Source organism: Pyrus communis, chromosome 6 (assembly GCF_963583255.1).
Source record: "Pyrus communis chromosome 6, drPyrComm1.1, whole genome shotgun sequence".
NCBI lineage: Eukaryota > Viridiplantae > Streptophyta > Magnoliopsida > Rosales > Rosaceae > Pyrus > Pyrus communis.
Window position 1 is genome coordinate 11,060,798 of NC_084808.1, and position 24,931 is coordinate 11,085,728.

At 38.4% G+C, this 24,931-nt stretch overlaps 3 protein-coding genes and 1 non-coding gene across 4 annotated transcripts; all 4 read left to right on the forward strand.

Annotated features, from left to right (window-relative positions):
• Nucleotides 1-6,060: 6,060 nt before the first annotated feature.
• LOC137738339 (peptidyl-prolyl cis-trans isomerase FKBP17-1, chloroplastic) lies at nucleotides 6,061-7,797 on the forward strand. The gene is made up of 4 exons (XM_068477976.1): nucleotides 6,061-6,342; nucleotides 6,669-6,791; nucleotides 7,113-7,229; nucleotides 7,562-7,797. Exons 1-4 carry the CDS (start codon nucleotides 6,061-6,063, stop codon nucleotides 7,682-7,684), a joined length of 645 nt encoding a protein of 214 aa, XP_068334077.1. The 3' UTR covers nucleotides 7,685-7,797.
• Nucleotides 7,798-16,096: 8,299 nt separating this feature from the next.
• LOC137738533 (small nucleolar RNA R24) lies at nucleotides 16,097-16,191 on the forward strand. The gene has a single exon (XR_011068976.1). It is a non-coding gene; the product is annotated as a small nucleolar RNA R24 (small nucleolar RNA).
• A 3,562-nt stretch (nucleotides 16,192-19,753) lies between these two features.
• On the forward strand, nucleotides 19,754-21,144 carry LOC137736026 (uncharacterized). The gene is made up of 3 exons (XM_068475372.1): nucleotides 19,754-19,825; nucleotides 20,062-20,413; nucleotides 20,609-21,144. The coding sequence occupies exons 1-3, from the start codon at nucleotides 19,754-19,756 to the stop codon at nucleotides 21,142-21,144; spliced, it is 960 nt and encodes a 319-aa protein (XP_068331473.1).
• Nucleotides 21,145-23,397: 2,253 nt separating this feature from the next.
• On the forward strand, nucleotides 23,398-24,637 carry LOC137736457 (beta-1,3-galactosyltransferase pvg3). The gene has a single exon (XM_068475722.1). It carries the CDS (start codon nucleotides 23,502-23,504, stop codon nucleotides 24,456-24,458), a length of 957 nt encoding a protein of 318 aa, XP_068331823.1. The 5' UTR covers nucleotides 23,398-23,501; the 3' UTR covers nucleotides 24,459-24,637.
• The last annotated feature ends 294 nt before the right edge of the window (nucleotides 24,638-24,931 follow it).

Here is a 24,931-nt window from a genome sequence, read left to right on the forward strand (position 1 = left end):
CGCAAACCTACATCACACTATACGATATGCATGCACTTCAAATGCGAAGTGCCAAACATAAATGGTTTGTTCTTCTTAGATTTGGTAGTCCGTGTAAAATGGAAATGACAACTTAAATAGACAAAATATATTACCTAATGTAGTCAACTAATACAATGTATTAGCTACGGATTCAATTTCTTTCTCTACAAAAAATCTCCAACCAAGGTAAAGAAAGCCAAGGAAATGACCCAGTTACTTGCATGTAGCTTTCGTTTTGCTCTTCCTCGACTTTTGTCCATCAGTTGAAAACCTTGGGAGACTATGGAAGCCAAGAAGACCAGAGGCAGGCAAAAGACTGAGATAAAGGGGATAGAAAAGGAAGATGATTGTCTAGTTGTCTTTTCAAAACGCCGATCAGGAATATACAAGAAAGGCTACTGAGTTAGGGACGTTATGCGGTGCACAAGTAGCAATTCTAGTGTTTTCGCCAACGGCAAAACCTCATTCCTTCGGTAATCCCTCTATTGATTATGTATTGAACCGGTTTTTACATAACCAGCAGGAACCTATTCTGGAGGCTTACCGGCGGGAAAAAATCCTCCAGGCCATCGAGAACTATAATGAGTTGGTGGAGCACCTTGAGGTAGTGAAAGAGTGCTGCAAGGCACTCCGACAATCGGAATGACAAAGGGGAAGGGGCGAACAGAAAGTCTGGTGGAAAGCTCCTATAAAGGATCTTGACTTGCAAGGACTCAAGCAAAAGCATGATTCTTTTAAGCGTGTCGCGGATCATGTGTGCAGTAATCTCAGGTTCACACAGAGGCACGGTAGTCGCTTTGACAGCGGCACTGCCACCACTTCTGCAGCAGCCGTATCCACTGCCACCACTTCTGCAGCAGCCGTATCCACTCCCAATCCCAATCAATCCCATTAAGCGCGATTTAAGACTTGGTGCAACACAGTGTTTGTAGTGATAGCAGCCAATATTAATAAGGGAGCTTTAATGAAAGGGACTTGAGTCAACAAATTTTAAATCAAAAACCATCGTAAAGTGTTATTTAGTCAAAAGGGCTCAAAGTTTAATAAAAAATCATCCAAAATTATTGTCTACCTTTTTCGTGGCCTTATCCTCATCTTCCTCATCATCGTCCTCATCCTCATCCTCTCTTATCTGCACCACGAACAATTTATAATGTAAGTATCTTATTCCAATCAGATCCAATAAGGACCTACGATCCCGGTGATGTACGTACATATCAGACGTTTGTAAATAGGAAAAAAAAAAAAAAACCAAAACATAAAACTGTTTCTGGATAACCCAAAACATAACACTGTTTCTGGAAAAAAAAAATCAGATACAGTGTTTGTTTTTTCTATGCACAAACAAACACTGTATCTGGAATCTAAGTCACTGTTATGTTTTAACCTTCGATTGTTTCTTTTCTTTCCCACATCAGTTGATTATATTTAAGAAACAGGATACTTATTTTGCTTTGAATCCAAATACAATGAATTTCACTATTTCTTTTCTAGCTTACATTTAAGAAACAGTGTGTCTATTTCATTTGAATCCAGAAACAGTGACTTAGATTCTAGAAATAGTTTATTTTTACAGTCCAGAAACAGTGACCCGTCATTATTATTGAATAACATGCATATCTCAAATTTATTTTCTGGAGAAACAAACGATAAACTCCACTAACGAAGAAAAATTGAAAAACAGTACCTTGAATATTTTATGAATAATAACGACGATCACATTTCAACGAAATAATACAAAATATAAATTAAATAGCATGAGGATCTTTTTTTTTTCTTTTCAAAGAATTACCCCAATTGTACTGTGTACTTAATTGATCTTTTCTAGTGGGGCTTATGTTTAGCAAAGAGTCCGTGGTATTTTCAGGTTCTTGGATGTTGAATTTTTCAGTTAAATTAGTATCGACCTGTCCAGTAATGGTTTCAGATTAATTAATCAAAACACTTTCTGCAAGATAAATTCATCTGAGCTCCAATTTGTGAAAATAATTAAGGTTGTAATTACATTGATAATCTACCTTATATCCAAATTTACAAATTTCTCCAAAACATGAACAAAAACTATAATGACAAAGTATATATATAGCTAAAAGATAAAGACAATTTACAAAACAATCCCGAATGTCATCCCCTAAACAATGCCTTGGAAAATTTCTCCTACTTTCAAAGAATAAATATTACAAAGAATCAAAATATAGTAACATAAGTTTACATAATTAAAAGTATTAAAAAAATAAATAAATAAAAAATAAATAAATTAAAAAAAAAAAACAAACAAACAAACAAACAAACAAACCCCTATGATGATCATAAAATTTCAATGGAGACCTTCTTGAAAAATAAAAAAAATAAAAAATTCACTGCCTAGCTTCACCATCAACACCAATCAAAGTGATCAAGGAGACTTCAATTGTATTGTATTTTTTTTTTTTTTTTTTTTTTTACATTCATGCTCCTACAATAATTATTATTAATTTTACACTCAAATAAAAAAAATACTATTCATGAAATTTGGAGGGTTTTCAAAATCTAAACGACCATCCAACCACAGTCTAAGCATAAAGGATGCATTCACGAGCATTTATATATGATTTCATGACACACCCTGACCTAAATCGAGGCATGCTGGTCGTCATGTGATGGTGACGTAGCCATGTGCACAGTGCAGAAGTGACAGTGATATGAAGATGTGATAAATCAAAAACCAATTAACTAATGCACACAAGACAAGTAATAAGTGTGGGAAGAAATGTTAAAGTGTAGATACACATAGTCAGAGCGTAGGTGTCAAGGTGCAGTCCAGCAAGCTAAATACTAATTATACAGGGTATGAAAGAAAACCCTACATTGATGGATGTCTATCAGAACCGTCATAGAGTCCTCTTGAGCCACTAACACGCACTTCTATCTAGAACCTGGAGGGGCGGAAAACAAAAAACGTGAGTGGGCAAAAACAAAGCTTTTCAAAACCATTTCTCTTTCCAAAAGTAATAACCCATCACCGTAAAACCCATATAGTTTCCCAGAAAATAAAAATACATATGTATATAAAAATCATGCTCGAGAGTAGTGACAATCAAATATATGCCATATCAAGTATCCCAGTATGGAAATAAGTAGCCAGGTGAAATAAATCAATGTAAAATGATATGTCAGTCAGAGTCACCTAATGTGACATGTACAGCTGAACCTATAGTTCAACAGATATGCCTGCACACGAGTCGGAACCACCTATTGTGGTTTGTACGACAAGGCTGGATGCAAATAAGTACGCTCAAGTGATACAATCACGTGACGGCTGTGTAAATAATCGTAGGTCACCTACGAGTCGGAACCACCTAATGTGGCCTGTAAGACAGGGCTGTGCACCAAACTTGGATCCAAAGTAAGCATGCGGTGCGGGAGGTGAACATCACGTGAAGGACTGTGCCCTGGCCACGTGCGGGAGCACTAGGACTAAGGTGCAGGATAATGAGCTCTAAATGCATCTAGGTATAATCACAAACAATGCATCCACTATCATCAATATCTACTCACCTAAAAATTACCTAGGTGTTCACATCATCAAGCAACAATATGCATATCTATACTAATGCATACTCTAAAGCATAATGGAATTGACATGGCATTTAAAACGTAATTTCATTTAAAACAAATTTTTGGGAAAACGCAACGCATATATATGTATCTATAGAAAACCAAAAGCCCACTCACTGGTCTGTAGCTAGATCGTAACCCCCGAGTCTTGCCTGACAACGCTCGTCCTCCGAAAACATCCCACCTATATGTGAAATCACTATTTTAACATTAATTTTAAGTACATAACCAAAATCATGTAATAACTTCTCATATGTTACTCAATTGGGGTGTTTGAATATACCATCGTGGCCTACTCAACACCACGAGCATATCCCCATATTTTTAGAATAATTTTCCAACGTCCCACGCACCCTCACCCGCCGGCCAAGCACGTGCCTGGGACACGGACGAAATTTTAAACGCCGTTAGAGAATATTCCGCTAAATAATAGAATATTCTGTTAATTTTACCTGACGCCTTTAGTATATTCCGTCAAAGTTGACGGAATATTCCCCTTCCTTCTCCGGTGGTTCGCCAGATTCCGGCGCTGATCGACGCTGCGTCGTCGGAAACCGGAAAAATTTCAAATTTAAATATCTCACTCAAATCTCAACCAAACTTCACAAACTTTACATGGATTTGAAGCCCTGAACAAGTATAACATTTCTTACTACTTCAAAGTCCTAAAACCGACAGGAAATAGTCAGAAAATCCTTCGATATTCTGGTCAAAACTGCAACTCGAGGAACTGACCTATCCCGACGTCCAAAACCTTCCAAAACTTCTCTATGATCTATGTGAAGTTGTTTTAAGACTCCCTTGAGTCCTAAAACTCCGTGAAACGTCCACGATCACGATGGAGTAGCAGAGCACCTTGCCAGAGCTCGCAAGTTCCTGGATTTCCGAGGTTCTTTCACAAAACTAAGGGTATGATTAGGTTCCTAACCTTGCAAGGAACTCAAAAGTGACCTCAACTAGTTCAATCTGTGCAAGATGAAGATGGTTGGGTGTGTGTGGACTGTACGGACGAAGGAAAGATCAAGAGAAAGGATGAGGGTATGTACGTGTGTGTGAGTGTGTGCTTGTGGTCCGAATTGGGCATAGATAAAAGGGATCTTAAGCCCTTATTGGGCTGTATGTTTAGGGCTAACAATTGACCCCAAAACAAACCTAAAATTCTAATTGGACCCAAGAAAGTAGGAGGTGTGGTGATTGGTCCATTTCCTTAGCCCAATTACACAATCGTTTATTCGTAACATTTTCGTTACGAACCCAACTCGGCCCTAGATCACGTCAACACTCTCGTGACATTGAGTATGATTTAATTATGTCAACAGGAAAATAATTTAAAACCATATACGTACATTCACGTCACTACGACTCGAGGGTATAATCGTCATTTTCACACATTCGAGGATAAAATATTTAATTCGGGACGGGTCGTCACATTTCACATTTTTCAAACTTGTTAATGATTATGAATTTTATTTATTTTGAACTTCCTTCAAAATACTATTCATGACAGCATGTATGTTTTTATTTCTAATGTACTTTATAATTTTTTAATCTCACTCTTTGCCTATAGTATACTTATAAAAATAAATAAATAAAACTTAAATTTTTTAATTTGTATAGGATAATAATACAATAATATATATTAAATATACAATATATACATATACACTATAGCTATTGTATTTTATAGTAAGTTTTTTTAGTAGTTTGAAAAATTAAAATCATCAAAATAACTTTTTTCTTAATGCGTCAAAACGGGTTACCCGCGTGTCACCTTTGTGTAAACCTGTTTAGGTCCTGTCATTAACAGGTTCTTATCGAGTGACCCGATAACAACCCATTTAGTTATCGTATTGACTCAAAATCCATTATTTTCGTATCATGTAAACAGAACGTATAAAAAATTGTCAGGTCTAATAATATGAAGAATGGATGATTTTCTTAATATTTTATGTTTCCTCTGATTAATTTAGCAATTCAATTTGAACTCTCAACTTCCTAGTTGATTTGTTCCTAGTCTGACTAAGAATTTGGTTGACGAAACTTTAAAACGGGCCCGGCCTAGTCCCTTTAAATTTGAATCCGACTCGGCCGTGCCCCGTAGTTACCATTAAAGTTGGTTATAAATAAATCGCTATATTGAAAGAAAAGTTATATATAAATTGTCACTTAATAGTACGGTTTAGTGGTATTCCTCTTCATTTATAAGAGGTTTTAAGTTCGAGTCGCACCAAAGATGAATTTGAACCATATTATTACTAATCTATTTTGAGATTAAGCCCACTCTAATAGCCTTGGTGTACATAATACTATTTATTAAAAATAAAAAAATGGCTGAGGGCATAAATGTATTTGTATCATTCACAAAAACACCAACACTTTGCAAACAAAACCATAAAATAAAGACGATCCCCATACCATACATCTGAAATCTGAACAAGAAATATGATTCTCAAGTGCTTCGCGCCACTACAATGCTTCCATGTTCCCCACCATCCAACCGTTCGTTTAGTTCATCCCAACGTCACCTCTCCAACCCCATCCTCGTTAATCACAACTAGAAGGGGAGCATTATCCACTACTTTAATCTCCACCACATTATTCACGCTGACACCTCCTTCAAAGTCCGCCACCAGAACCGAATTCTCAGAGCTTCCAAACTCCGGCGGGGTCAAGGCTCTGGACCTTCGCCTTGGTGATGGTCAAGTACCCGCCGATGGCGACCAGGTTATTTTTCTCTCCCTTGTCCATAATATGTGTATGTGTGAATATGTGTGTATATTATACTTATAAGGTTATAACACTGAGATAAGGGGATGTTGCGTATGTGGCTGTATGGCAATGACAACCTGCACGTTTTGTCTTTAAATATTTCTTATTTGGGCTATAATCGTAGCAATATTTCCCTATACCACAAATTTAGTTTTAGTCAATGTAGTCTAATAATAGTTGTTCTTGTCCTCGAATTATGTTCTGTGCTGCACTTGTGGTCCTTTTCACAAGTTTTGGATTGGATACTAGGATATCTAAATGTTTACAATTTGATTGTGAAGGTTTCTGTTCATTACTATGGAAGATTGGCAGCAAAACAAGGATGGCGATTTGATTCGACATATGATCATAAAGATGAAAATGGTGAACCGATTCCTTTTGTGTTCGTGATTGGGTCCGGCAAAGTAAGTCCTCGTCATGTCAATATGATATCCTTGTGTTAGTATTACTACCACCTTTGGATTATATTCATCTGTAAGATTAATCTCACTGTGATCTTGACAATTAATAGAGTTGTTTCAGTGCTGCAGCTTATATTCATTCATGTAATTTGATATTTCATATAAGATTAAAATAAGTAGGTCTCTTGAATTTGGGAAATCCTGTAAATCAGGAAGCCCGAAGGGAAGTTTCGTTGACATATTCTATTGGATATTGTACTGTGATTCAGTTTCTACTATATACTTGTGCAGATAAATGTGTTGATCTTTGAAAAGCATGTTCAGGTCATTTCAGGGATTGAAACAGCAGTTAAATCTATGAAGGTGGGTGGTGTTCGTCGGGTTGTTATACCGCCATCCCAAGGGTATCTGAGCACGTCACAAGAACCTATACCACCTAATGTAATTCCTCTGCATCTTCAAGATTATTTCCTTTAGTCTGTTCTCTTGGTAAATTTGTTCTTAAACAGGTGTATATACATCTTAGTCAAACAAAATAAAGACTACTTACGCAACTCAGAAGACCTTATGCTTGTTTGTTTTGATAGTCTGCTATCTGTGTGTGTGTGTGATATACTTGACGCATCATATATATACGTGTTACTTTGAATGAGTAGATGGATAGATAAACAACGACTTGACTACTTTGTACTGCGATTAAAATCCAACGATTCCAACCTAATTCCGCCCTTGTTACTCAATTCTGAGGGTTTGTTTTTTTTGTCTTTCCTCAGTTTTTTGACAGACAGAGACTGTTTACAACCATTTTTAATCCAACTCGTCTTGCTAATGGAGAAGGATCAACATTGGGGACTCTCGTGTTCGATATTGAGTTAGTCAGCCTGAGGCATCAGTGAGATCAACCTTTTATTCCGAGCAGTACAAATAGAATTTTACGGCTTAATTCTTATGTATTGCATAATTTGATATATAAGTACATATAGTCCTTAGCTTCTCCAAGGAAACAAAAAAGGACACAAAGAAATATCCTTCCTAATAAAGGACTCTAATATTTACACAATATTTACATTCCCATTTCCCTAAAGATTACTCACGATAATACTCCCTCTAAAGTTGGAGCATAGATGTCACACATGCCCAACTTGATAAGTGAGTTACCAAAAACCCTATTACAAACGGCATGAGTGAGAATATTTGCAAGTTGTTCTTCTGAGTTCACAAACAGTAGTGACACAATCTTCTTCTCCAAATTTTCCTTAATGAAGTGTTGATCAACCTCCACATGCTTCCTTCTGTCATGCCGGATTCTCTGCGATCTCTCTTGTCGACCTATTGTCACAGTACAGATTCATTGCCTCTTTTGGTTTGAAACCAAGACCCCAAAGCAACTTATGCAACCAAAGGACTTCACACACTCCATGCGCCATGCCTCTAAACTCGGCATCCGCAGAAGACCTAGACACCACCTTTTGTTTCTTTCTCCACCAAGTAACTAAATTTCCTCTAATGAACGTAAAGTATCCAGATGTATAACGCTTATCAGTCACATCACCTGCCTAATCAACATCAGTAAACCCCTCAATTCTTAGATGACGATGATTCTTGTACAAAATTCCCTTCCCTAGAGAAGACTTTAAATATGCTAAAATCCGCACAACCGCAACCATATGATCCACACTCGGTGAGTGCATAAATTGACTCACCACACTTACTGCATAGGCTATATCTAGACAAGTGTGAGCTAAATAAATTAGTTTCCCTACCAATCTCTGATATTTGCCTTTATCCATTGGTTCCTAATCCGGATAAATTCGTAAGTGATGTTTCTCCACAATAGGAGTATTCACAAGCTTACACCCAAGCATACATGTTTCCTTTAACAAATCTAGAACATATTTTCATTGAAACAAGAAAATACCTTTGGATGAACGAGCAACCTCGACTCCAAGAAAATATTTTAAAATCACCTAAATTCTTCATCTCAAACTCGGCAACAAGGTTTTTTTCCAGTTTGACAATCTCATCTGAATCATCACTCTTGTTATTATCATATCATTCACATAAATAATTAAGGTTGTTTCTTTACCCTTTCTCCATTTCACAAATAACGTATGATTAGAATAACTTTGATAATACCCATTCTTTCTCATGGCCTAAGTGAATCTTCCAAACCATGCATGAGGTGACTGCTTAAGTCCATAAAGCAACTTTTGCAATCGGCACACTCCATTTTCCCCCCAACATTATACCCCAGAGGAAAATCCATATACACTTCCTGCTCCAGATGTCCATGAAGAAAAGCATTTTTTACATCAAACTGTTTTAATGGCCAATCCAGATTTCTAGCTAATGAGATAAGAACTCGTACCGTATTCATCTTAGCCACCGGAGAAAAAGTTTCGTAATAATCAACACCATACGTTTGAGTATATCCTTTTGTTACCAACCTTACTTTGTACATGTCCAGTGATCCGTCAACCTTGTATTTAACTGTATAAACCCATCAGCACCTAACTGGTTTTTTTCCCTTTGGCAGTTCCACTACTTCCCATGTATTATTTTTCTGTAGTGCCATCATCTCTTCGTCCATTACTTCAGTCCATTTTTTATTCTTCAAAGCATCCTCCACACAAGTTGGTATTTGAATTGCCTCCACATTGTTCACCCAAGCTTGACGTTCAGGTGAAAGATTTTTACATGACACATAATTGGCCATTGGATACTTCACTTTTCCTTCTGGAGAAAACCTATCAGGAAGTACACCACGATTTTGCCTTGGTGGCAACTTATATGTACTTATAGCATCATTAGTTACATGAGCATCAATAGTACTTACCTCAGGGATATTCAGAGAAGACGTATTAGATTACGACACTATTGAGCTATAAAGAGAGGGGAAAACAGGCTTGGCAAGAGTCTCAGTAGTACCAGTACTAGGCTCGACAGCAACCTGTTGTGGAGTTGTTTCCTCTTTGGCAGAAGCTAGCTAAATGCCAGCACATTCTTCATTGGCAGACAGCTGTTGAACATCTGCAGCAGTCTAGGCAGATGGCTACTGAACACCTATAGCGGTCTCTGCAGGAATGAACCAAGGCTCTGTTGCACCAATTTACACGGGTTTGTCACGGTTTACTCCCCTGAAGCGATTATCACGTCATCCTGGACATCCAACTGTTAAAGGAAAAGAAATTACACGATTTAATTGAGAGTGATTGTAGCTTCTGAAATTGTCAACTCGTGGGATAGAGTGATTATAGGAGTAATTAGCTTTATTATAGGATCTGTTTACTTAGAATAACACATAAGTTCTATATAAAATCTTACCTTGTGTACCAATATTCATATCAATGCAATATACAAATTCTCAATTTAAGTTGGCATCAAAGCACCGATCTTAGTGACTTTATCATGCTTCCGCCACCATAACCACCATACCCTTCCATAACCACCACAAATCTCTCACAAACACCATTGCCAACACCATGACAGAACCAACCAAAAACATGAAACCAAATGAGAATCCCATGGAATTCTCAGACCCATACACCATACACTACTCAGATCATACTGGGTTCATTGAACAAGATTGGGTTCATTGATGGAACCATTAAAGCTCCATCACTCTTGGACGCAAAATATGCAGCTTGAAAAAGATGCAATGACATGGTAACACTGTGGATTTTGAACTCAGTCCACTCAAACATTGCTGATAGCATCATGTACACTGAAACTGCTGCTGCAATTTGGAACGATCTCAAGGACAGATTTTCAAATAGCAGTGACTCAAGGATCTACCAAATTCGAGAAGAAATTGTCGAAAATCATTAAGGGCAACTCTTGGTTTCTGCCTATTACACCAAGATGAAAGCCTTGTGGGACGAGTTAGTGTCCTACCATGATCTACTTACTTGCACTTATGTAGGCTTGAGAAGACTCGCTGAATGGGAAGAAAAAGAAAGAGTTATGCAGTTTCTGATGGGATTGAACGACTCTTACTCAACTATACGAGGCTCGATTCTGATGATGAGTCCATTCCTTGACACACACCGAGTCCATGGCCTTATTCTCCAACATAAACGGCATATGGATGTGGCTAGTCGCCGAGATATGGAGACGAACTCTCACGCAATGCAGGTCCAGCGAACCCAAGCACTGCCATCAACCAACACGAAGCCTTCTAACACATCTTGATGTAAGTCACTTAAATGTACCTACTGCGACAGAGATGAAAACTTAGTGGACCGTTGCTACTACATTGTTGGGTTTTCAGAAGGACACAGATGGCATGGCAAGTACGTGAAGCCCAAGAATAAGATATCAATAGTCAACAATGCCGAGGTTATCAACTCTGATGCAACCACCAAGCTTAATGTTTCTAACAGTCCTATGTTCACTACCGAGGAGTATAATTAGATCATTGCCATGCTCTGCAATGGTAATGGACAACCACTTGCAAACGTAATAGGTATTTTCTTGCCTAAATACAATATAGCACAAACAGATCCACACTCAACTCTATATTGGATTATTGATAGCGGAGCAACCGACTATGAATCACATTTACCACCAACACACAACATCGTTAATGCTCAGCATGACTCCGTTGGTTTACCAGATAGAAGGCAAGTGGAAATCAAAAACATTGGCTCTATAAAATTGAAACATGATCTATCTCTTGATAAAGTTCTTTATGTACCAAAGTTTTGTGTCAATTTGTTGTCTGTTAGTGAATTGACAAAAGCTTTGCGCTGTATAGTGACATTCTATCCGGATTTTTGTGTTGTGCAGGACATGGATACGAGGAGGGTGATTGGCCTGGGCAAGCATTTTGATGGGCTCTACTATCTTACACCAAGACAAAACCCTCACCTCACCAACCACATCCATCATACCAATAGCCTATGGCATCGGCACCTTGGGCACCCATCATCCGCACCTTTACTTTCATTAGCCAAGAATAATGTTGAAATAATGTTTGATTCCAAACACATTTGTGAAGTTTGCCCTTTAGCAAAGCAAACTCGTTTACCCTTTCATCATAGTGAAATTAAAACTTCCGCACCTTTTGAATTTATTCATTGTGTTATTTAGGGACCTCACAGAAATCAAACACACTCTAGGGCACAATATTTTCTTATTATTATGGATGATTTCACTCGTTTTACTTGGGTGCATCTTATGAATTTCAAACCCGACACACAAACAATTTTGAAATCCTTTTTCTCTTGGGTCAAAACATAATTTCAACATGACATTAAAGCTCTTTGTGCGGATAATGGTAGTGAATTTCTTTCCATGCGTTCTTACCTAGACTCATGTGGCACCTCGTTCCAACATTCTTATCCTTACACACCACAACAAAACGGGGTGGTTGAACGTAAACATAGGCACCTTTTAAATGTTGGCCGTGCTTTTAGGTTTCAGGCCAACTTACCTTTAAAATTTTGGGGGGAAAAGTATCCAAATTGCTTGTTACCTTATTAATCATCTACCTACACCCTTGCTCTCTCATAAGTCTCCATACTAACTTTTGCATAACACACCACCAACTTATACGCACTTACGTGTTTTTGGATGCCTTAGTTATGCTACCAACCTCACACCCACCACTAAGTTTGATATTCGTGCTCGTCGTTGTGTTTTCCTTGGTTATCTTCCTGGCCAAAAAGGTTAAGGTATATGATCTAGCCGCACATAAATTTTTTACCTCACGTGATGTTATCTTTCATGAGCATATCTTTCCTTACACTTCCTCACCACCTATAGACCAAACCGACAAGCATGTTACTCCCATTATCCATCCAACACATGGCTCCAATACCCATGACCACACCAACTTCAACCTTGCCCACATCAAACGGTGCTTGATTCACCACACACCAAGATCCCCATTTCCCCGACCGACCTCGAGCCTTCGTCACCACTTCCACCAAATATTATCTCTTCCACCCTCTAGCCTTCCTCACACACCTCAAGCCTTCTCATGGCACCTGCCACCGCCGACACACCACCTGAACCCATCACTTCTAACACCTTTCTTCCTCAACCATCAAGATCACAAATACTAGCATTCTCCCCTTGTGATCTGAAGGTGATGATACCAGAGTATAAAAATATTCTGATTTAGAAAAGGTAACATCCATTGTCACATACATGTGTTGAGTTTCAAGGTGGTAGCATTTATAACCTTTTTTTTTGGGATGCAAATCCAATGAAGATACACCTAATAGCACATGGATCCAATTTACTACAATGAATCTTGTGAATATGAACATACGCTACACATCCAAACACACTAGGAGTTAGGGTATTGATGTGAAATATTCTAACACTCAAATTAAAACCCTATGATTGTAGTATATGAAAGTAGGGATCTTTTTAGGCCGGGGATTAGAAGGGATGCTAATCAACACAATTAAGACTCAAAAATACTAAACTAGACTCTATAGACTCTAAACTAACTTAAAACACTCAAAACAGCAACAAACACTCAAAAAGACTCAATTTTAGACCTAATAAGTGTTTTGGACGAAAATAAACCTTAACATGACTCAAAAGACTCAATGAAAAAAAATTTTGACTCAAATAACAAGACTAAATGAAAGGGGGATTGCTTTTTGATGAATTTAAAACTTAAAACAAAAACTTTGTAGAAAACACTTTGTAAAAATGAAATTAGGTGAATTACATGGGTGTAAGGCTAGTTAGAGGGTCCTTCTCCACACATGATATATGCATATAAACCAATTTCCAGTTATTTTTCCTTTAGACTATGAATGACAACACCCCAAGTTAGTTACATCGCACAACTAACCATCAGATTTTCCTTATTTCATTGAATTAGATGGAATACGCATCTAAACCAAATTATCTTTCTCAAGTTCCCTATATGAAATGCATGATAGAGATACATGTCAAAAGTCATTAAGTTCTATGAAAATCATAAGCATTGACAAGGCATTCATCACTATGAAATGCATGAGACTCATACCAAGGATTTACTTAACACGATTGTGACTAGCAACCTCCACTACTTGTGAATATAAGTGAATAACTATTACGTGAGACTCCCTTATACTCTAGCATCAAATTCATGCATGCAAATTAAGTGTCGACCCTTAACCAACATACATCAACAAGTTTTAATAACTTAGATAAGCAAATCACATTCATGCCTTAAAAAAACAATAACTGGATGGAATCAATTCATATAAAACATATAATCATGGCTTCGAATTCACCTCCAACTAAAAAGAAATTAGTTCCACATGTTCGCAAAACAAAGATAATTAAACTTAAACATTAAAAACAAAGATAGAATACACCTAGAAACACTCCAGGTGGCTCCTCCTTCCTTCCTTGCTGCCAACAATGGGGATTTGTGTGAATTTAGGCTCTTGAGTTGTGGTGGATGGTGTGGTGTGAATTTGGGGTAAAGGGTGGTGGTTTATGAGTGTTGTGACATCATGTATTTATAGGGTGAAGGGAAGGCACGAATTTGGGCTGAAAAGGAGAGGAATTAGGACTCCAAATCACCAAAGAACAAGGATACTTTCAATCAGATTCCAAGGAGGACAAGGCTTGTGGCAGATTCTAGAATTTCTAGAAGGGTTACATGTGGCATAAACTTAATGCACGAAAATAGGGCTTCTAGAACTTGATATTTAGGTGATTTAATGTGAAAATGAGTTCTCTTTGAAGTTGGAATTAAGGTAGGAAAAGATTAGGATAGGATAAAATAAGATAAGGTTGGATAAGGTTTGGATAAGATAAGGAGATTTGGATAAGGTTCCTTATTTCTTGCTCTTTCCTTATCTTCTTTGCATTTGGACTTCTTTCTCCAGATTTTTAGCCTTTCCTAGCATCTCTTGACTTCAATTTCGTCCATCCACATTGCTCCATAGTTAAGCTATCCAATCCATGCCCAAAACTGCTCCAAATAGCCTCAAAATGCACTTTCTTGCTCCTTTTGCCAGTAGGACCTAAAAACATACGAAAATAGCTTAAAAGACTAAAATAGATAGTAATTAAGTAACTAAATGCAAGGAAACAACATAACTAAATAGCATAAATATGCTCCTATCAGGTATTGGTGACGGGAACATGTTCTGTCAATACTTGAAGAGGTGTACGGAAGTCCATAACCTGAGATGGCATATGGTTAATCACATACACATCATAGGTAATGGCTTCAAGCCAAAAATGTTTATTCACAAATGCACCAATAAGCAAGGCATGAGCAGTTTCCAAGATATGACGATTCTTTCTGTCAGCAACCCCATTTTGTCGCAGAGTATACGGACATGTAGTTTGATGAATAATTCCACGATCTTATAGAAACCAGGATAACTTAGAATTTATGTACTCTTTACCATTGTCAAAACACAAAACTTTAATATCAGAGGAATACTGAATTTTAATCATCTGTTGAAGCAGAAGAAACACATCATAAGCCTCACTTTTATTTTTCAACACATACAACCACGTCATACGAGTGCAATCATCCACGAAAGTAACAAACCACCTAATTCCGGAAGTAGTACTAATAGGGGAAGGCCCCCGCACATCTGAGTGTACTAGCACAAATGGAGAAGATCTTCTATTCATACTTGGATGGAATGAAGTAGGATGACTTTTGGCTAAAATACATACTTCACATTTCAATTATAAGTCTTCAATACCACTGAACAAATCAGGTGATATATGTTTCAAATAACCAAGTGATGCATGCCCCAAACGACGAGGCATCAAATTAGCTCTTCCAGGAACCATGTCATCCAAATAATATAGCCCATCTCTTAGTGCCACGCCCACTGATCTCCTTTGTCTAAATATCCTGGAGCAAGGAAAATGAAGGATACATAAATATAACACAATCCAATTGTTCAGTGACTTGAGGTACAGACAATAAGTGATGGGATAATGACGGAACCAATAAACAATTATGTAAAGGAAGAGAGGGTGTAAGAGACATTATTCCCACTCTAACAATAGCAGCAGTAGTACCATTTCATGAACTGAAACAAAGTTCTATCATACGTCATATGAGCCATTGCATCGGAATCTAAAATCCAACCTGTATTCTCCATAACTCACGGGACAGTAATACACGACAATCACAACACCACACTAATTACAGAACCACACACTACGAGGAACACAAGCTTCAGCAACGTGTCACGCTGTTATTCAGGTTGTTGGATCGACACAAAAACAGTGGATTGTAGACTTTTTGCACGGACTGTAGCAGTAAGTATACACGGCACAAACCAGCAGCAAAAAAAGACCTCACGCAATAAACAGCAATCCAAGCAGTGATGAAAAGCTAACACGTAAGAAAATATCCCAATTTGTTTGGGAATTCTTAAAGCAATACAATTGTTTTGCTTAACATTTGAGCACTCACTTTTTGCCCAATAATATACAATGCACTAGGCAGCAATTGCAATTACCCAAAAAGAATCCATTGCACAACAGCAGCAACAGGGTACAGGTTGCACAACAACCATTACTCAACATATGACATAGATAAAATTCACCCACAGCAACACGGTATAGGCTTCACAGCAGGCACTACTTAATACATGGGCATAGAGAAAAATTCACCCACAGCTATAAGTTGATCGAACCATCTGATACCAAATAGAATTTAACGACTTAATTCTCATGTATTGCATAATTTGATATATAAGTACTTACAGTCCTTGTTCTCCAAGGGAACAAAAAAGGACAAAGAAATATCCTTCCTAATAAAGGACTATAATATTTACACTATATTTACATTCCTATTTCCCTAAAGATTACTCACGCCAATAGTATTGTGCCTCCCATGCCAAAATATAGCTGTAGAAGAGTTCTTATTCATCTCGAGGAACTATCACTTCAACGGTCTTATGCATCTCGCAAGAACTGCTCTTCTACTGTCGATGTGAATATGTCGTACAAATGTATACTTCATCTGTTATACAAAGACCAAATGATTGCTGACGCCAAAATTTGATACGTGAGAAAACTTTTGTTCTGATATTGTTATTGTTAATTGTAAATGCGTACAATTCTCTTACTTTTGTATTCCTTCTCTATTTATGGTCTTCTGACATGTTGGGTGATTGGAGTGCATGATATGAGATTAACCTAAAGGTTCATAAGTTCTGCAATTTATGCCCTTCTCAATCCCGCAGCGGAGAAGAACATAAGTGAAGGCTTATGTGACGTGGCGGAGTTAGGATTTAACCTAACAAGGGTGTGTGATAAAAAATAAAAAAAAGTTCTCAATTTTTATTAGTAGCTATCCGCATGATTGTTCATGTTTTTTACACTAGTCCATTCACCAAATTCTCATTTTACTTGCGGGTCTACCTTGGTCATTGTGCACTGTTGATGCAACCCTTAATTACTTGCAAGGAAAAAACCAATTGAACATTACTTTCTATTTCTCTAGATATCTTTTCGGATCAAGGGTGATAATAGTAAGTAAAATTATGAGATTATTGGGTTCAAATACAGACATTGCTCCCACCTTGAGTCGGCTCCCAGTTTGTTGTCCCCTTCTGTGTGTCTCTTCTGTGTCTCCTTACTAATATTTTGACAGATATCCTCTAACTTAACTTGTCTCTAACTCTATTAAGTTTTTATTTAACATTTAAAAGTAAAAAATAATCCAAAATAATCTGACTATTGGGTTAACGAGGTATGGAAATCCAAAATAGAATTCTTACCGTGGCTGTTGGGTTACCAGCGTGAGCAAACTTCTTCCCAATTTTTCTCCATCGTTGTACAGCTTCATCAATTCTTTCGAGGCAAGCTTTGGATGATCTTGGATTTTGTCCAGTTGAAACTTAAAACAAGGTGCGGAAAACCCCAAATCAGGCCGTCGTTCGATGACATGGCAGCCAATGGATAGGGTCGAATGCAGGAATTGAATGGAGTTTAATGAAGATGGAAATGATTCGCAGCAGTGGGACTACTGGTTACTGGGTGAAGAGTTGAGTAAGCGAACAGAGGGCTTTATTAATTATCGATTGTATTTATGTTGTTGTTGCTATTGTTGTGCAAAAAAAAATTTAGTTTGAGGTGACTAATGTGGAGCCAAAAATAATCACAAGGCGACACGTGGATTTTTAGATTAAGAAGACAAAAATACCCTTGGGGTGTATCAGGATTCCTATGCGTGAGTAGCAAGCAATCATCCTCAACCAAGTCAGAAATGCCCATAAAAGGTAACAATTCAAAAATTCATCTCATCAAATCCTTCTACAAGGCAATTCCTAAAATTTATTTCACCCCATATATATTTACCTAAATTCCCTTTTTTAGCTAAATCAATTAGCTAATTATTACATAACCTAATTATCTATTTACTCTAAATATTTTGTAACCACCAAAACATTCCCCTTAAGTTTAATTAGCCAATTAATAACTATTAAAATTGGCTAATTAAACCAAAAATTAAACCTAAAAATCCATCTAATGGCCGGCCACTCTTTCTCCAAAGAGGACCGGCCTATCCCTATAAATAGGCTCCCATTTCCACCAAAAGATGATTCCAACACAATTATAAAAATCTCAAATACTCTCTAAACACTTTTTCTCTCCAAATTCTAACTTTGGCATCGGAGGTTCTTCGGACAAACCCCCCCCCCCAAATTCATCGTGGGTGCGTGAGGCTCTTGACCTTGACCCTAAGGTGTTAATTGTTTTGTAGGTGCAATTTTGTCTAAGATCAAGGAGGAAGAAATTTGCATCCACAAATTGGTGCTTTCATTGAGAGCTTGAGATCCATACTTGTAAAAGCCTCTCGCATAAAAAGGTTTTTCTCTATTTGATAAAATGTATAAGAAAAATATAACGGCTAGAAATTTAGAAAATTCCACAAGAGAAAATTTCAATACTCAAGAAATGGGACCGCGAAGATCCACGAGGCAAAATGCGGTCGTAAGCGGAGTGACACCACCACTACAAGGTTCCACCATGGCCCAAGCCGTGCCATCCAAGATTACACGGGCCCGAGCCCAAGCCTCGCATTCGCATGCATCACGCACTGAGCAGCCTACGCCCGTAGCCCAGCCTGTTCCCGTGATCCAGCCTGCTCCCATAGCCCAACCTGCTCCTGTAGCCTAGCTTGCTCTCATGGCCCCCTAAGTAACCCAAGTCGACCCAAGACTATCTCAACCATCTGGACCAATCATTGAGCCGAAGGTATTTTCACCATGTTTCTCCATGGATTTGACATTTCCCAACTCAAATCTCGTGCCCAGGGCCCACCATCTTTCCACTGCCCAAGGAGGTACATTCCATCCAAGCTTTTCCGATCCAAATGGCAAACAAAACTTGTCCCGACAAGTCATAGAATTGACGAGCGCCCTTGCACAACAGACGGCCTTAGTAAATCAACTTTTGCAATGCACCGAGATCCAACGTGCCCCAGATGGGGTGTCCTGAAATAGGACAAGGGCAGACGAGGAACCTCTCAAGCAGCCACTCAACCAAACACAGGTCGAGCACTTGGGCAGTGTACACTCCCAATTGGGCCCCCGAAACAGCATACACACTCGTCTTAGTGGGCGGAGGAGCACACGCTCTCGACTAGGCCCACAGACAAGTATACATTCACGGTCCGATAATCAACATAAGCAGCCTTCTAGGCAAAACGTTCATTCGCGGTTAGGTCAGCGAGAAATATTATCCACATCACATCGGAGAATGCAGCATGACAACCGGAGAGTAATGATCACTCAATTCAGTTCAAGTACAACCAGCAGCTTGCGAAGAAACCCTTCGCCTGCTAAGAATCTATCTCATATACCGCAGTCGCGACATAGACAAGCCGAGCATGTAAAAAGGCAGCCTGGACCAGCAGATCAAGACTTGGGCAGATGAGAACTCTACTACCCCAACAAAGGCAAATCCAAAAAGAGGTAGAAAGACTTTTCAATGAACGATTACGTGAATTCCGACGTAACGAAATGGCTGATGAAGCGCTAAGGCGAGATATGACCAACATAAGCAAGTCACCTTTCGTGGATGAGATTGAGCAGGCAGAGCCTTAACGCAAGTTTAGCATGCCGCACTTCACGTCTTTCAAAGGAGATGGAGATCCAGAAAGGCACTTGAAGCACTACCGAAGCGCGATGGTCCTTTATCAGAACAATGATGCCCTTATGTGCAAAATATTCGCCACCACTCTACAAGGCGAGGCACAAGATTGGTTTCACACCTTGCCACCATGATCCATCCAGAATTTTGATGATCTTTCTTTGGTTTTCACCAAAAGTACTCATCTTACCGCTCGATCAAGAAAAAGTCCGATCACTTGTTCAACATAAAGAAAAACCCAAAGAAGTCACTCCGCGACTACGTGAAGAGGTTCAAAGCAGAGAAGGCGAAGATAATCGGATATGATGACTCAATAGCAAATGCAGTCTTCCAAAAAGGACTCCCAGCAAACCACCCACTGTTCAGAGAAATGATCATGAAAGAAGACCTAACTTTAGCAGATGCCTTCGCCCTAGCAGAGAAACATGCACTTTGGGACGAGGCTCTGCGAGCAGAAAAGGCACCAGAGCAGCCTCAAAAAGAGTCGACAGCTGCTCAGAAGAAGGAGGATAGGAAGTCGCCTAGCAAGGGTAAACAGGAGGTCAAGCACAGGGCCTAACCCACAATTAAAGAAGGCCTGATAACCAAAAACTATTCTAAGTTCTCAATCTCAATCCATCAAATCCTTCGTGATATCAAGAAAGAGCCGTTGTTCAAGCTGCGAAAACAATCAAAAGGAGATACTTCCAAGTTGGACCATACCAAGTATTGCGCATTCCACTGAGGTCCCAGTCACACAACCGACGTTTGCTACACTTGGAAGAACTACCTAGAGAAGCTCGTGAAAGAAGGCAAAGTCGATAGATACTTGGACAAGCCGGATGCGCAGCCAAAGAGGAATGCAAACAAGGAAGAGGAGCCTCCAACCAAGATGATTCGAATCAATGGCATTTTCGCCGAATCCGAACACTTGGGGGCCACCAATAACTCCAAAAAGAGGAACCTCCAGCAGGCTTTACTAATCTCACAAGTCCAAGCAGTCAATACCCAACCTAGACCTATTATTGGCTTCACTAAGCAGGATAAAGAAGGCGTCGATTTCCCGCATGATGATGCACTAGTAGTATCTATCCAACTAGCCCATGCTATAGTTGATAGAATGATGGTTGACAATGGAAGTGCAGTCAACCTACTACAACTCTTAGTTATTCAAAAGATGGACCTGGAAAGCACAATCATACGCCAAGCGGAGGTACTTACCGGATTCAACAGACACACCTTAACTGCCATCGGCCACAACACACTTGACATGAAAACATAGCCAGTCGTCTCAAAAAAAATGTTCACAATCGTAACCGACCCATCTCCATACAATGGGATTCTTGGGAGACCTTGGTTAATAAAGCTGGATGCCGTCACTTCCATCAAATATCAAAAAATCCGATTTCACATCCCGGGATGAGGAGTCGGAGAGATCAAGTCTGACCAGGCCTCATCACGACGATGCACTGTGCAAATGTTGAAAGAAACAAAGAAAAATACCTTTAGCCCCGTAGAGGCTACTGAAGTCCAAAAAGGAGAAGAAGCTACCAAATAGCGATTACAGCAGGCGGATCAAAAAGATGGCTCCCATATCATTATCATGAGTCTTCGTGGTGCTTGTCATTTGAGAGCTCATCAAAGCCTAATCCTTCTTTGGTGCTTTTCATATGCTTTTGTTCCATTGGCTTCATGAGATTCAAAACAGAGTAAGAAAATTATAAATGATTCAAAAAATATACAGACAAATGTGTGTGTGTGTGTGTATATATATATATATCCAATACCTGATTACCTGATTGGATGCTCAACTTCTCAAGGATAAACTATAGAGAAAAAGCAGTACAATGAGAAAACGAACTCCTATAAGAGCTTTCTTCTAGAAAAAGCAGTACAACGATGGAGAATTATATTTTGGATTTGCAGACCTCGTTAACCCAACAATCAGATTATTTTGGATTTCTTTTTTAATTTTGAATGTTAACTAAAAACTTAACAGAGTTAGAGACTAGATTAAGTTAGAGGACGTGTATCAAAATATTAGCAAGGAGACATAAAGGAGACACACAGAAGGGGACAGTAGACCTAAATTCCCTTAACTCTCTGTTAGTACTCCTTGCTATATAGCAGGTTGAGCGACAAACACCGTCCATCAAAATGTGTCATGTTTTATAAGAGTTTAATTTGATTTATAATTAAAATTCTACAACACAAAACAATATTTGCTCTGGTCCATTAACCAAATGTGGATCTATGTTGGTCCTAGCACTGTTGATGCAACCCTTAATTACTTGCAAGAAAAAAACCAATTGAACATTACTTTCTATTTTTTTGAATATCTTTTCGGATCAAGAGTGATAATAGTAAGTAAAAAATTGCGATTGTTGGGTTCAAATGCAGACATTGCTCCCACCTTGATACTGCTAGTACTTGTGCTAAGTGGCAGGTCAAGCGACTAACGCTGTCTATCAAAACATGTCACGATTTATAAGATAAGTTGATTTATAATTAAACAACTTAATCTGTCACGTGGTCAAGAAGTCCCTACCAAAAAAAAAAATCCACAAATGCGATGGCATAATATTAGTTAATAGTACCAATAATTAAAATTGCTTGATTTATACCAATATTGAATGCACTTGACACTCGTTTTTTCTTCAATTCTAGTATAATATAATACTCCATTTCGTTCTTGGATCACTACAAAGCACTTTTGAGGGTAAGCTAAATTGGGAATCATAATTTTGGAGTTCCCTTGACATTTTTTGGGTTGCTTGAAATTCAAGCATATATGGCGAGAGCATTGAAGCCGATCGATACCGTGTACATGCAAGAATACCTAATTATGAAAAGTTGACCAAAATCACTTTTCCCCATGTGCAAGTGCAATTTCAACCTAAAGATTCATGGAAAGCGACTGATACTAATTTTAGGCTCAACTCCACCATCCTGCTCGGTGCCAATAGACCATATTTATTACTAAATTTCCTTGATGCCAGCCTTCTATTGGGGAACTACAAAGCCAACCAAGAAAGACCAAAGCACCATAAGTGGTGGGTTGCCTTGATAGATATGATATTTTTCTTAAACTCATTGGTTTCGAGTTTAAATCCTCTCATTTTCATAGTATAGATAAATTTATTTATTTATTTTTCTTTTTTGAATAAACGATATTATCTATACTAAAGGAGAGGGGGATAGACTAAAACTCACAATGGGTCAATTCGTAATGTGGTTCAAATTTGCCTTTAGCGAGAATCAAACTAAGACTTCTTACTTACAAGTGAAGAGAAATAGACAAATTTAGTTTAGATTACTTTATCAATTTGTCATATAAGATAAAAAACCGAAAAAACCCCTCCACTACCAAGATGAAACACACCATGTTGCTTCTATGTGAAGGACCAAAATCGTAAACTAGTTATTATAACGCTTTTGCCTTTTATCACGATTCACGTTCCTTGCAGCCAGTAAAGTCAAAGTTTTAGTCTCATTTGCACGAAAAATGACAAGTCATGCGTTTAATCTAAGAAAACTTTGAATTTATTAGTATAACTTTCCATTGAGAACCTCTCCATACATGCATTACAACCCTCCATCACAGGCGTCAACACCGTCTCTCTGCCCTCCGCAAGGACAATGAAGACCTCAAGGCCGGACCGGCGTCGTTTCATCATTTATTCCTTCTTCTTCATTTGTTTCCTCTGTGCCCTAGCTTCCATCAACGAGGTTCGATTTGATAGTCTTTTGAAATTCGGTTGCTCTGCTCTTTCCAACATCAACGCTCCCAACAGTACTTCAACAGCAAATGTTTTGCTCGCCCAGAACTCTTCCTCGGACGATGAGATTCGTATACTTTTCGGCATTCTAACACTTCCTGACCAATACCACCGCCGCCACTTCCTGCGTATGATCTACGGCACGCAAACTCCGGTAGGGGCAACAGTGGACGTGAAGTTTGTGTTCTGCAACCTCACGAAGGAAGACCAGAAAGTACTTGTGGCATTAGAAATATTGCGTTACGATGACATTATCATTCTCAATTGCAAAGAGAATATGAACAAGGGTAAGACTTACACCTATTTTTCGAGCTTGCCAGAGATGTTCAACGATACGAAGGGGCCAAATCGGCCTTACCATTATGTAATGAAAACAGACGATGATGCGTATTTTAGGCTGCAAAGCTTGGTGGACTCGTTGAAGCCATTACCAAGACAGGACTTGTACTATGGTTATGTTATTCCATGCCCAAGTATGGATCCATTTGTGCATTACATGTCTGGAATGGGGTATTTGATTTCTTGGGACATAGTGGAGTGGATTAGAGAGTCCGACATCCCCAAGAACCATTTGGAAGGGCCGGAGGATAAAATTTTCGGGGATTGGATTAGAGAAGGGCATCGCGCGAAAAACAGGTACAATGCTAAGTGGTCTATGTACAATTTTCCGGAGCCGCCCACAAGATGCACACATGAGCTTTGGCCAGACACGATCGCAGTTCATTTGTTGAAGAATCAAGAAAAATGGATTACGACGTTGAAGTATTTCAACGTCACTGATAATCTCAAGCCTTCGAAATTGTACCATATACCTTAACTAGGTAATATATATATATACCTGAACAGTTTTCATTTTAATTATTTTCCAATTATTTGCTGAATTCAGATGATCCAATCTGATTTTGATCATTCATTCTTGCTGTAATCTTGTGTTTTTCTTATCTTGATGTGCTCTGTACTACTTAATTGATTTGAAATTCAAATGGGTGATTGACCTCCTACGAAATTGAATGCATGCCAACTGCCTTCAAAATTATTCAGTTGATCAATCAATGTTGCTACATTTTCCCAGCTTCTCCTTTAGAGGAGTGATTGAAATGGGAAGCTATTGTAATTTTTTTTAATTGCTAATAATTTAGTTACCTTAAAGGGTTTATATCACAAATGGTCCCTGAAATCGACCTTTATCATCAAGATAGTTCCTAAAATTGAAAATCGATCAATGTAATCCCTAAAAATAGGTGTCACAAATCAATGTAGTCCTTCTGTCACAATTCTGTCAAATTTTTG